This window comes from Cygnus olor, chromosome 1 (genome assembly GCF_009769625.2).
Source record: "Cygnus olor isolate bCygOlo1 chromosome 1, bCygOlo1.pri.v2, whole genome shotgun sequence".
Lineage (NCBI taxonomy): Eukaryota > Metazoa > Chordata > Aves > Anseriformes > Anatidae > Cygnus > Cygnus olor.
This window is the reverse complement of record NC_049169.1, coordinates 35,474,648-35,487,916: the sequence shown is the minus strand read 5'-3', so window position 1 is coordinate 35,487,916 and position 13,269 is coordinate 35,474,648. Positions and strand designations below refer to the sequence as shown.

The following is a 13,269-nucleotide window of genomic DNA, read 5'->3' as shown; positions in this document are numbered from 1 at the left end:
TGGTATATGCTTTACTTTCTTGTAATCAACTATACAAAAATTGGACTTATTGTTATTGAGTCTAAAAGAATTCTGTATAATTTTCTTATCTGTGTCATTGCTAGTTAAATTATATTATGAAAATTGAATGTGACCAACGAATACTTAATTTTACTCTGAAGTTTAAAGGATAAGTTAATATGTTACAAGTTGTATGGACTTCTTAAAAGCATGCATCATGGTTCAAGCCACCATCTTGGAATTGATTTTGATCTTATTATAGGACACAATTACAAAGAGATAGTTGAAACAAGCAGTATTTTGGTCTCTTTTTTTCACTCAACTTCACCCTACTGCAAGAAAAAATCAGCATTAACGAGTTCTTTCAGCATTCTCTCTCGTAAAACAGAAAAAAATAAGAAGAAATATGACAATATTTATCATCCCTATCTCAAAACTTTGTAGATATCTGTTTAACATAGTAACATAGCCAACAATTGAACTCAAAATTGTAGAAGAATGCTCTTTTATCCACTCTGGTGGGCAGCTAGACTATGCTTTCCAGACTACGCTCTCTTCCACGGCCAAGCTACCAGAAAGATTCTGGGTAGCAAAACCAGAGCAGTTCTTGCTCTGAATTTCTGTTCAGTATGCATAGATGACAACAGTTTTAGCTAGAATTCCTTGCCTAAAGCATTTCGGACTTATTGGCAGAGTACATTTTATGTTTAACACACCCTAATGTATTAGACTGTACCAGTGAAATGAAGCAAGTTCCCTGAAAAGCTGAAGACCTGTTCTCCAGTGCCTGCGTATCAGCTACAAAGCCATCTTAACTCCCACTGTTAATATGAACCATGACTTCAGTCTTCTAAAGGCATATTTTCAAGAAGCACTTTGCAAAGAACTTACTCTGTTCATTCATATTTACAAGCACATCTTTGCAGACATACACACGTGGCTCCTTGAAAACACATAATCAAGCAAGCAATAGAAGACCATCAAAATTAAAAAATGAAAAAGAGTTGAGAAAAAAAAATAACCCAGGCACAGTGATCTCATTTACCAGTTATTCTGAAAAAAAGAAAACATCAAGAGTGAGTGATCAAATCACAGTATTCCTGTAATAGCAGAGGCTCTGCAACACCTGAGGGGAATAAAGCCAGCCGGAGTGTACCTAGGGGACAGATCTGATGAAGAAAGAGGCAGAAGATACAGATACTATAAAGGTAGGAAAGAATAGCATGTGTACCTCAGGTTCCTCTCCTCACAGACCCCCTGCAATCATAACCTATTCTTCACTAAAGCTTGGGTTTCACAGAGACCCTTTCAGAGGTTTCTGAGTTTTGCACTGTGCCCGATTTCAACACATTTTAAAGTGATTTTTAAACCTTTGTAAGGCACAAGTATATATTGCTTCTTTAGATACTCTACTGTTGGTTAAAAACACTAGGGCACTGCCTAGCAAACATACAAAATGCGTATGTTCTGCAGCAGAATGGTACGTATTAGTAAATGCAAGATTTTCCATACCACATTTGGCAGTAATCGTCTTTATTGCTAATAACTGAACCTCCTTTCACAAGGAAAATGCTGGAGTTACATAAAAACATACAGTCTGAGATCATAACTGTCAGTCTAGTAAGTATATAGGGGAAGACTGCTATGTATTAGTAATTTGAAACACAATTGTAATAGTCAAATTCTCCCTATAATAAAAAGCAATACCCTTTAAGAAAAAAAACCTTTAGCAGCAACACAGAAAAATCTGATTGCCTCAAACCAAATCTACCAGCAGTGTTCTAAGTAACTGTAATTTTATTACGTTAGATCAAATTTCTGCACATAAATTCTAAGACAACATCCAGAAGAACAAGGTAAACTAGTGAACAACATGGAATTGTTTAGGCTTCAAAAGAGTTTTGTGCTGGGCTTGTCTTTCATTGGCTTATCATAAGAGCTGTCTTAATTAAATGGTATCACCACAAGTTATACCCTCTTTGCCCAGTTCATTTAAGTCAATAGACCAATTCAGAGCTGACACAACAACTAGAGACACCAAAAAGAACAAGATAAAACTCAAGTATTAGAATTACGATCAAAAGCAAGTCTCAACGATCTTTGTAGGTCCCTTCTAACTTAAGATATGTTATGACTATCTCTGCATGGCATGGGACAAACATCCACCTTGTTTCTCCACTCTCAAAACAGACTGAGTGGTAGGGCAATAAATTATAATGTAAAATGATTCAGTACTGCTTTAAAATTGATGTAATAGGCTATAATGAAGATACTAACTAATCACTTGAACAAGTGACAAGCAAATACATAATTTCATGCCTAATCCAGATCTGTGAAGGATTTGTGCAACTTGTCTTTTCCTGAACGAATCCTGATCAGTTGAAGATGGTCAACTGTCAACACTGCAACAGTCAAAAACCCGTTCCTTTTTGGCAGACAAAAATTGGTATTTGCATCCAGAGCTCACCACAAAAAGTCAAAGACATTGAAACTAGTTTGATACACAACAGTTCACCTACCAGCATGAGAAGGGCAAGGAGGTAAAGGACCTTACAAACTTAGTAACTGAGGATACAGAAAAGTTACTGTAACCCCCGGCAACAATACACACTAGGAGAAGAATGGAGGCCAATCATCTGGAAAGCAGTTTGGCAGAGAAGCACCTAGGGTCCTGGTGAACAAAAAACCGAGCATGAGCCAGCAATGTGCCCTTGGGACAAAGAAGCCCAACAACCTCCTGGGCTGTATTAGGAGGAGCACTGCCAGCAGGTCGAGGGAGGTGAGCCTTGTCCTCTTCTCAGCACTTTACCCTGATGAGATCTGGGCTCCCAGTACAGGAGAGGCCTGGACATATATTGATCTGGGTATATATTGAAATACATGAAATTCCATCTGAACATAAGATTATGTTCACAAAAAGAAAGTGATTAAACAATCATTTTTATAGCGCGAGTGGACAAACACTGGAGTTGGTTGACCAGAGAGAATAGCTGTGGATTCTCCACCCCTGAAGATATTCCAACTCTGACTGGACACAGTCCTGGGGAACCTGCTCTAGCTGCCCCTGTTTTGAGGACGGGGACTGGACGAGATCATCTTGTGAACTCCTTCCATCTTTAAGGACTCTGATTCTGTGAAGGTGTGGTTATAACTAGGCTGACATAGGATTTAATATCTTAAAGCTAGCTTTAGTATTTTTATCCTACTTCAGTTTGGACCATTCTCTTCTTACAAAAAATACCACACTACCAACAATTAATTTAGTTAATCGTGTTTCTTTGGGAGTATGAAAGATTGATATTTTAACAGGCAGCAACCAAAAAAAACATTGAGTTCAGGGCATGCATTTGTTAGAGCTTCTCAACCCTGTATTAACTGATATTAATGACCATGTTTGTTAAACTAACATGAAAACGTCTCTGTTGTACATTACCAATGTTTGATGTTTACCCACAGGGGCTCAGACACATGGTTATTGCAGTTGAACAAGTTATTATGCATCAGCAAACTGCAGGCTAGCTCTTGACTGGCAGAAAAGCTCTTGCTTTTACAATTTAAGACCTAAGAGTAAGTCCCCAGTTGCCAGCCCTGTTCTCCACAATTATCTTTCTCCCGGCAATGTCAGCACAAAGGCACACCTGTCTGTGCATCGACTGCTTTGGGGAAAAACACTAAAACTCATGGTTTTAGATACTTTTCATTCCAATACACAAGCAGTTTTTCTTTTGAAGAATTATGGATATTTGCTTCCTAAAAACTTAGGATACGCAACCGTTAAATTATTTCAGAGGGGATAGCTATTTATCTTTTATTCTTTTTTGTTTCTGTAAAAAACATACAGAGAGCCAGCTCAGAAACAAAAACAGAACAACAACAAAAATCAATTGAGAGCCTTTAGTGATTCTCCAAGACAAAAGCATGTCGTTTGGAAACAGAAACCACCATATGACAAAAATAACTTATTTTACAAATAAAAATATAGGATTGTTTCCAGTTTCAAATTTTTGTATGGTCAAAAAATCAGCGTATTCCCTTTTACATAGAAACGTATTAAAGCTAACAGCACTCCATCTGTAAATCATGCAAAGTAGCAGCTAGCTATTTGGAGACTTAACTCTACAGTGATGTCTAAAAAAGCAGGCCAGAATTAAATTTATTACTTTTATTGTCTACAGATATATATGATAAATAGGAAATTCTTAGGCTTTTGCCATGTAAGAAGCATTTTTGAAGAACCTGATGGATTTAAATTAATTAATGCTTGTTTATTAAGTTTTCTAGGAAAACGGCATACAACACCTTTCTAAGATTAGAAAATAAGTTTTTACTAAATAGTCTCTTTCTATGTTTCTCTAACTTGCTTTTATATATATTTGCATATAAACAGGTAACAACTTCTTAAAAAACTATCAGAAAGCTTGTCCTGGCTATTCATTTGGTACCTAATCGAACTTCGAAGCTTAAGTTCATTTCTTCTTGTCTCGTTTTGGAATCACAGATTGTATGAAGATTTTAATTGTTGCAGTTTTTCCTGAACACAAATAGTTTGGTTTTGAAGTAAAGTTGCTTCAGTTATGCAAACTACAGCCTGAGATTTTTGTTATCTCAGTTCAAAACATGTCAATGACAATAAACCACTAAAATATTTTTCCACACACATTCCAACCCCCGCACCCGTGAAATAATTTTCAGCAGAAGGATACAAACACACAGAGTTAGTTTAACACAATTTTCTGCAGAACTGTCCATTAATGCTGAATAATAGCTATTTTATGAACGGATGACAGTAAAGACATTTGAAGAGAAGTCACTATGAGCTCGCTAGAAACAGTTTCACAGAAGCCAAACTTCCTGAGCAACAAAATCCCAGTAGCTGATACAAACAGTTGATATAAACAGAACCTTGCAGAGTGCCAAAAATCTAGCTGTTCCCAAGGCAGAAGACTGACCCTGTACACATTCTAAAAAATGTACACTGCATTCAGATACTTCCAGACAAAACCACATTTTACAAGCAGTGTTAAAATATGAGACAATAGCAGATATCAGCAGACTTAAAAGGTGAGGGTTTTTTTTTTTTTGATTTTTGTGTTTGTTTTTAAAACAGGAGATGTTGCAATTGCTTCCAAAATAACCTAAGTTCAGAAGTTAGAAGAACAGTACACATAAAACAAATCTAAGCACTGACAAGCCTGGCCATAGAGCTGAGATTCTCAGTTGCACAGCAGTCTCTAATCCTATATAAAAACAATCTCAAGCCTAAAATCAATTCCTCCAAGTTCCTTTATAAGAAAAAAAGCAATTGTTTTGGTAATAAAAAGCTCACTAATAAGTGAGCTTGTAATCACTTGTACTGATTCATTATGAGAAAATCAGAATTATTTTCCAAGGTGTTCTTCTCTATACCAAATTGAGGTCACAGTTTTGCATCTTTCAAAGTATGTTCTCTTGCTGCAGGAAAAGATGATCATGCCTTTAACATGTTTCTTCAGGAAAAAAAGCCTCCCTTCCAACACCTACAGTAGGTATAAAAGCTGCCAATAGAAGCAATCAATTTAAAGACTGCTTGTTACGCTTTTGCTACGAAGAAAAAGTCAGGGGAAATGTGCAAAACACCTTACTATCTCATTTTCAACTGTCACCATGCAGGCTGTGCTGCCATTCAGAGGGATCTCCCCAGGCAGGAGAAATGGGCAGACAGGAGCCTCATCAAGTTTCATACAAGAAAATGCAAAGTCATGCATGTGGTGAGAAATAACCCAGTCACCAGTACACACTGAGGGAGGAATGGTGAGAGCCGGGACTATTCAGCCTGGAGAAGAGAAAGGCTCTGGGGGGATCTTACCAATGTGTATAAATACCTGGTGGTAGAGAGACCTCCCTCAGTGGTGGACAATGAAAGGCCATTTTTTGCAGATGCTCCAAACCTGACTGGACACAGACCCAAGCAGCCTGTTTCAAGGGACCATTCTTTGAGCAGTCCGCTGGACAAGGCTATATCCAGACTTGCTTCCAACCTCGGCTATTCTGTGATTCTACGAAAAGCTCAGGTGATGTTCTGAAAATGATCCTGGCCTTTTCAAGCATTAGAAATATTTCACATTTTCCAATACTCTACATTTTGACCTTTTTAAATATGGCATTTTATTCTCTGGACTCAGAAATTATATTTGCAATTTGTACTCTTCTAAAAGAGGCACTACAAAGTGCTACTCCCAGCTCTCAGTGAAATGTATGTGCTCAATGACAGGACTGTAGGAAGGTGCATGGGGGCATACTATTACTGATGACAAACTAACAATCCCAGTGTATCTCACACGGAAGACTCAAAAGCAAGTGTATTATATTTTTACCCTTTTAAACATTTATTATATTTTTCACAAGGTTTTAGACAGATGTAAAAACCTTGGCTCATCACTGCTTGTTTACAGCTTCTATGTGAATCTACTATATATTGCAAACCCTCCATTATTACAATGCATCTGAATACCAAATTTCAATGTTTGTGACAGTTGCCAAATCTCAGAAACATACCCCCATTTCACAGTAAAACCATTCACCCTCATTTTCTGATTTACTTATAAGCCTTCTCCGACACCAGAACTTTCTATAGCCATTTTACTTGTCCCCAACCAAAGATTTTCTAGATGATATACATTAATTCACATATTGTTTCTCAACACCTTCTAAAAAGTGTAACGAAAATTTGGCAGAATCAAAGCAGTTACCAGTACCGAGAATATCTTGCTAACAAAACTTTCAAAAGAAGCCATGATACTCAATTACCTAAATGCATATGAACTTCAAAATCTACATTTAAAATTTGACTAAGAACTTACATTTTAACTAGATGCTTTTTGAAGTCAGAGATTAAACTTCAATTATTTTGTATCCTATTCTTTCTGGTGCTCTACATTCTCAATTCTTTTTGTCATATCTTGCTAAGCAAGATTATACTGTTCATATTAAGCTTAAATTGAACAACTCAAATTTCATTAAGCAACTTAATATAAGCTGTTGCTCCCAATAAGTGCTTGAGATAAAATGCCAAAAAGATTAGGAATCTGTCCTTCAAATGATAAGCTTCTACAATCTGATAAGCTTCTACAAAAATGTCTTAAAAACGGTGAATCTCATTACATACATCCAGAATAAAAAAAAAAAGTAAAATGAACTTAAAAGAACTTTTCAGTAAAATATATGCTTGAGAACCCATCAACAAAGGGGAAAAAACAGTTGACTGTTTGTATGGCTGGTATCCTGCAAGTTTACTAGAAGTTCCAACTGTTCTTCAAAACCTATGTATATGTCAGAGAACATGATTTAGAAGTATCCAGCTAAATGAAAAAAGCCACGCTTAAGTCTTCTTCTATTTACTTGCTGTTATCAAGGTGCTGGTCATAATAGCAACAGAAAAAACAGAAAAGAAAAATAACATCATAATCTGTAAATTGATGACAGCCCAACAAAGAGCAAAAGCAACATCCTGGCGATGCAGACTGAAATTTAAGTAATGTTTGTGTGTACATATTATGTGCTCTGGAGATAAAAGGACAAGATAGTAATGAAAACATTTACACGTAAGAAAAATACAGATAAAACGCATGCATCTATGTTCTCCCAACAATTACGCTTGAAACAGAAATCTAAAATAAGCAAAGTTTTACAATTTCCTACTACAGACTTTTTTTCCCCTATTTTTAAACAGAACAAAGTGTATCACTGGCCTAAAGCAACAAAATTATGCAATGCATATGCACGAAGTCACCATTTTTATGTTATGTTCTATAACGTGCAGCACTTAAAGCAGAATAGTGTATTTGTATTTTTTCAGCTGAAACATCTAAATGTTGATTTTAAAAATAGAATGCCACTTTTAAAACCAGCTGTGTTTTAGAGCAAAATAACATGGAAAAATGGTTAAGCTATAGCGAACGTGACAAACTCACAACTTACTTAGGAGTTGAAGGACCTCTTGGCCATGTTCCATCCTCATTCTTCTGTTCTATCACCAGTACCTACCACAAAAAAAATTGTAAAACCACTTTGGGCAACTTTCAGCACATCACTTAATATACCTCAACAATTTTTGAGTAAAATGGCGAGATCTTGAAGTGGTCAGAAGACCAATCTAAACAGAATCTATGAATTTGTAGAGATCATGTCTCTACAACAGCCAATCAATCTGTTAAAGAATGGAACCAAAGGAATTTTGCCTCACACAACACAGGTAGATAAAAAATAAACAAACAAACAAAACCAAAAACATTTTCTGCCTTGATATTCTGAAAATCATAGTCTTGAGGGTTTTTTGTTTGTTTTAAGAAGCATTCATCTAATACTAATTTTCCAAACAGGACAGTTGTCTAATGAAATTCATTTAACTCAAGTTGTTATTGGTACAAACGGAGTACAGAACACTCAGTCCCAAACACAGGGAAGTGCCATTTGAAACGCCTTTGGGTATTTGAGATATCTGCCCTACGCTGGCAGACATGACACAGGACCTACAAAAAGCTCATGCCTTTCTGGATTGACAGCTGGGATAGCCGAGATCATTTGAAATGGCAACTAGATTCCAATATTTGAACTGAATCTAACTCTTAGCTTTCAAATGAAAATAATTCTCCCTAATTTTATGCTGATATTCCAGGACACTAACTGCCAAACTATATTTTTGTGTGTCTACATACAGACATACATACACACATGCACTTGTCCTCAAAACCTTACATAAATCATGCTGCCATTTGAAGGTGAAATCATATTTTCAATCTGAACACATTAAGACATGCCATTGAAAACCAGCTTTCTATCATGAATAATTTTCTGCCTGGAAGATAGTGGTTTGCTATCTTTGGTCCTGAATGCTAAAATAATAATAATAAAAAAACTACCAATATTTCCTTTTAATTCTCAGAAACTACTAAATTGAAGGAAGATGCAGATGTAAAAGTTCAATGGAATCCTAAAAGGCTCACTTCAGAAACAAACCGAAAAATTCAAAACAATTTATAGGTTATAATTACATGGTAAAAAATAACTACTAGATTAGATAGACTAATAGAATAACTATCTTTAAATTAGGAGGCTTGACAATAAAAATAACAACCTTGTGTGTCAGCAAGTACAACTGACCCAAACACATGCTCTGACATGGCATTTAGCATTTTCAGAAACCATGGTTAAACTCTGTTTTGAAAAATATTTGTTCTGCTTAAAGTACAGATGTCACCTGCAGATCTTTTTATGGCTATATTAGACCACGCGTGCTTCACAGTTAATGTTTCACTGGAATAGAGGCTATTTGCATGTTTTATCTTTGACGCAAATCTTTATTGGCTCCTTACAGCAAGACCTCTGCATTGTGAAAATTAACTGTGTGAGGGTTTAAGCGTGTGCAGCATGAAGTTAAAGGGCACAATAGTTCAAGCTGTTATTTTGGTGCACTGATTACTTACCTTCCATGCCATAAAAGAAAACTGAAGCACAGCATAAATACTGCTGTTGAGTAGGCCAAAGCCAAGTATTTCAAGGTAAAAGGAAATATTTTAACACAATCTTGTCTACAATTACTGCCATCAAATCTTATCAACTCATATTTTGCAACATGACTGCATGAACCACAGCTGCTGAAAAAAAATCCAACCTGAAGACTAAAGAATCAATGTAATCTGAAAAAACATTCTGACGATAAAATTCTTCAATAAGATCACATTTATATTTGTACAGCTTTATTCTCATTTGTAAAGTTAAAATAATTATCTTGTAAAAATCTTCCTATAAAGGTATTTTTAAGTGATGATGGAGTCTCATGCAAAAACAGGCTTTTGAGCTCTTATCTCTATAGTTCTTATCTGAAAAAGATTTTTTTCTTAACTTCTTTCTGAAATCTGGACACTGGAATTTGAGTCTTCTATTATCCTAAATTTAGGTTTCATTGTAGAAACGTATCCCGGATCCTAGGAACATTTTATTTCAGGTTTTTACCAGGTTCAAGTCAGCAATGTAACATTCATTTACTTTTAATTTTATAGGAGTGTTAAACTCACCTTTAATTATGCATATACACCCAAAGACTACTTTTACTTTAAGTTGTTTAAAAAAATCCTCTAGCCCTAACACCATCTATTAGGACAGGAGTTAAACTGCACTTAAAAAGACAGAAAATTTATTGGAATGAGCTACATTTTCATAAGCAAAAAATAAACATATAAAAAAAAGGAAATATTACACAGTACCTGTCCCTGGTATAAACCAGCATCTTGTATGGTACTATCTGGTTTATTCAATGGTTCAAAAGTATTACTCATGTATTTGTTCCACAATCTGGTCTCTTTTTCACCTGGAATATTGAAGATTTTTCTTATCTCTTTTTCAATCGTATCTGTTTTGAAAAGGAGAAAACAGAAGGTTAGCACTTAACAAGATAAACACTATAAAGTCAAATAAAGCATCAGAACTACTCTTTTTTTATATGGAAAATACAGATCAAACTGTAGCAATGGCCCTACAACTACAGCATGCTGTAAGAAAAGCAGGAAGTTGCCAGTTGGCATGCCTTTAAGATGGAAATAGTCAGAGGTGTATTTTATTCTCTCCTGAATCTCCTAGCAAAGCAAACCAAATAAAGAAAAGTGTGTAAGTAACAGATGATAGGAGGTACCCCTAGGTACCGTCTACTCATTTCACAAAGCGTGGTACCACAGGAGTGTGGGTGGATAGGGAATGATTAGATGTGAAATTGGCAACAACAAAAAAAAGGGGCTGGGAGGGCAAGTCCTTCTGTTCCTCTCCTTAAATCAATCCATCTGTTTTTTTTTAAACCTTCTGCTACCCACATTCCACTGCAATTAGCACTGACCACCACAAACACATATTAAATTTAACTCTCGCCCTCACAGAAATTAAAGACTACTCTGTGAAACTGAAGTACAGAAATATATTCTAGAAGAATCATGAAAGATTTGATGTTCCTGAAATATTGTCATAAAAAGGTCTGCCATCTCCGACTCTACTTGCCAGAAACATAATTTTGAGGTAGCATAACTATTGCATACAACTGGAGTTTAAGTTCATAATTAACTCCATTCTCCTTATGCAAAGTCAAATTTATGAAAGAGTGCTTTAATCTGAACTAATATGTGCAGTGCTACATCACAGCAACCTCACTTCGATGTTTTTAAATTGGTACATTCATAAAGCCCCGTGGCAGTCAAGCCTTGTGAGAACTAGCACAGAAAACAAAACAGGAGTCACGAAACATACATTGCCTTCCTGATGATCACTGAAAACACTATTTTTCTCAGGATAAAAACATCAGTGCTGAAACACTAGAATTCCCCTTTCCCCCTTAAGATCCTCTTCTACTATCACTGTGCTAAATATGAAAAGTCAAAATGAGACCTGATGCTTAGAAGTATCTTTTAAAAATCCAGCCATTGATTTGTGAAATGCATGACAAGCGGCCAATGATATTTGTAGATATTGCAGACAGCTGAATATGATTTCCTTCTAAACTAGTTAACTTATATTTCAGTATAAAGGCAACTGTTTAACTGGTTCATCTGTTTCTGTAACAAAGATAACATGTAGGCAAGGTAGGAGCTAGAAACAAGGCTTTTTGTTGACTTTTTGGTCAGAACCAGTTTGCAACCAATAGTTTCATGTAACTACATTTGAATGTGAGACTGAATCTAGCTGGCACAGTCTTCCAAAAAAAAGGTCTAGATTTATCAATGGTGTTCACTAGAAAAAAAAAGTCACAAAAGATACTTTTTCATTAACTTATTAATAACCATGAAGATTAAATATTTGAGCATTTCAGTTCTTATTCTTAGCAAGAACTAAATTAGTATCTGCTATTCCAGCTTCACTCAGAGAACTGTTATGGGACAGAAAGCATCAATCCTATCAGATGAGATACAATATACACTATGTCCGAGACCCTGGGAAGAGTATATTTCCACCAAGTATCACTGAACTGCTGGCTTATGGTCTAGAATGAACGTGCCTGTTCAAGTACAAATACGAACAAAAAAGAAAAAAGAGAACAGATGCATGATTTAAGCACTATTCTGCAACACTATGTAGAAGAGTCAGTGTGAGACAATAGAGTTCAGAGGATCCTAATACAAATACACCCTGGCTCCTAAGGGCTAGTGCTATCACAAGCACTGTCTGAAGGAAACTGCAAGATGTTAATCTGTACTAAGCAGCAGCAATCTCAGCTTCCTGAAGAAGGGAAAGGCTGATCCCACGACAAACTGTCCTCAAGGGCAGCAAGCTTTCCATTCTTTTATTCTGTAGCAAATTAATGGCAGAGACAAGTCATAAAGCCATTTGCCAAGATAATTTACTGGCAACAATCCCAAAAAAACAGATTCAGGGCCTCTGGTGTAATCTTCTATAAAGTTTATCAGTTCAGTTTTGGAATTGTTCTAAGGCATTACAGACAAAACCTGACTCTTACTCATCTGTAAATGAGGCTACAGACAGTCTTTCTGTCATTTTCTCACTTGTAAAACTCTTGAATAAAGGTAGAAGAAGTCTACAGATTAGGTGGTGGCTGAACTGTTTTCATACATTCATATAAGTAAGACTCCTCAAGAGTTCATTAACTCATATTCACTCAGAATTCCTAATGATCAGCAACAACCAGACTGAAATGCTTCCTGAACTACGTCTAACTCATTTTCTTTTTATACTAAAACAATCAAAATAAAAAAGGCTTGGTTATCAGTCTTTAAGATGCAGTGCCTCCAAGGTGAGAGTCCTCAACTGTAGGAGATCTCCAAGAAGGTCCAAGGAACACATCGGATATGTCCAATACAATCCCAAGAAAGTGACTGTCATTATCAGGTCTGTCCTCTATAATTACTTTTTTCCTACCTTGAACTAACTTGCTGACATACAGTCTAACTTAGTTTCTACTTGAGCAGAAAAACAAAGGAATTGCGGGAATAACACACATTTGAAGATCAGCAGGTGAATGTTATATTGTGCTTAAGAGTATTTAAGGTTCTCCAAAACCTTCTCTGTTTATAAAAATTAAGGAAGGTCTTGTTCTGACCTTTAATAAATAATATAAGCAATGATGATGGGTACTTCTTCTCCACTCACCTCAGTGGAATTGATACTGACTTCTGTACTACAACACTTCTGCAGCCCATCATTACTGGCATATGCAAGCAAGAGTGAACAATATTTAAGGTTTTGTAAGATTCCTCTTGCATATTACTTATTGATACAATAAGCATCTCTGCTACA

At 35.9% G+C, this 13,269-nt stretch overlaps 1 protein-coding gene across 4 annotated transcripts in view; it reads right to left on the bottom strand.

Moving 5' to 3' along the window:
* Positions 1-13,269, bottom strand: part of USP15 (ubiquitin specific peptidase 15) — an 81,758-nt gene that overhangs the window by 42,777 nt on the left and 25,712 nt on the right. For all 4 annotated transcript variants that reach the window (XM_040552134.1, XM_040552142.1, XM_040552151.1 and 1 more), the window contains exons 5-6: positions 10,242-10,387; positions 7,957-8,018 (exon numbers count right to left, since the gene is read on the bottom strand). In XM_040552134.1, the coding sequence (XP_040408068.1) occupies positions 7,957-8,018; positions 10,242-10,387 (208 nt within the window). The remainder of the gene's footprint in view (positions 1-7,956; positions 8,019-10,241; positions 10,388-13,269) is intronic.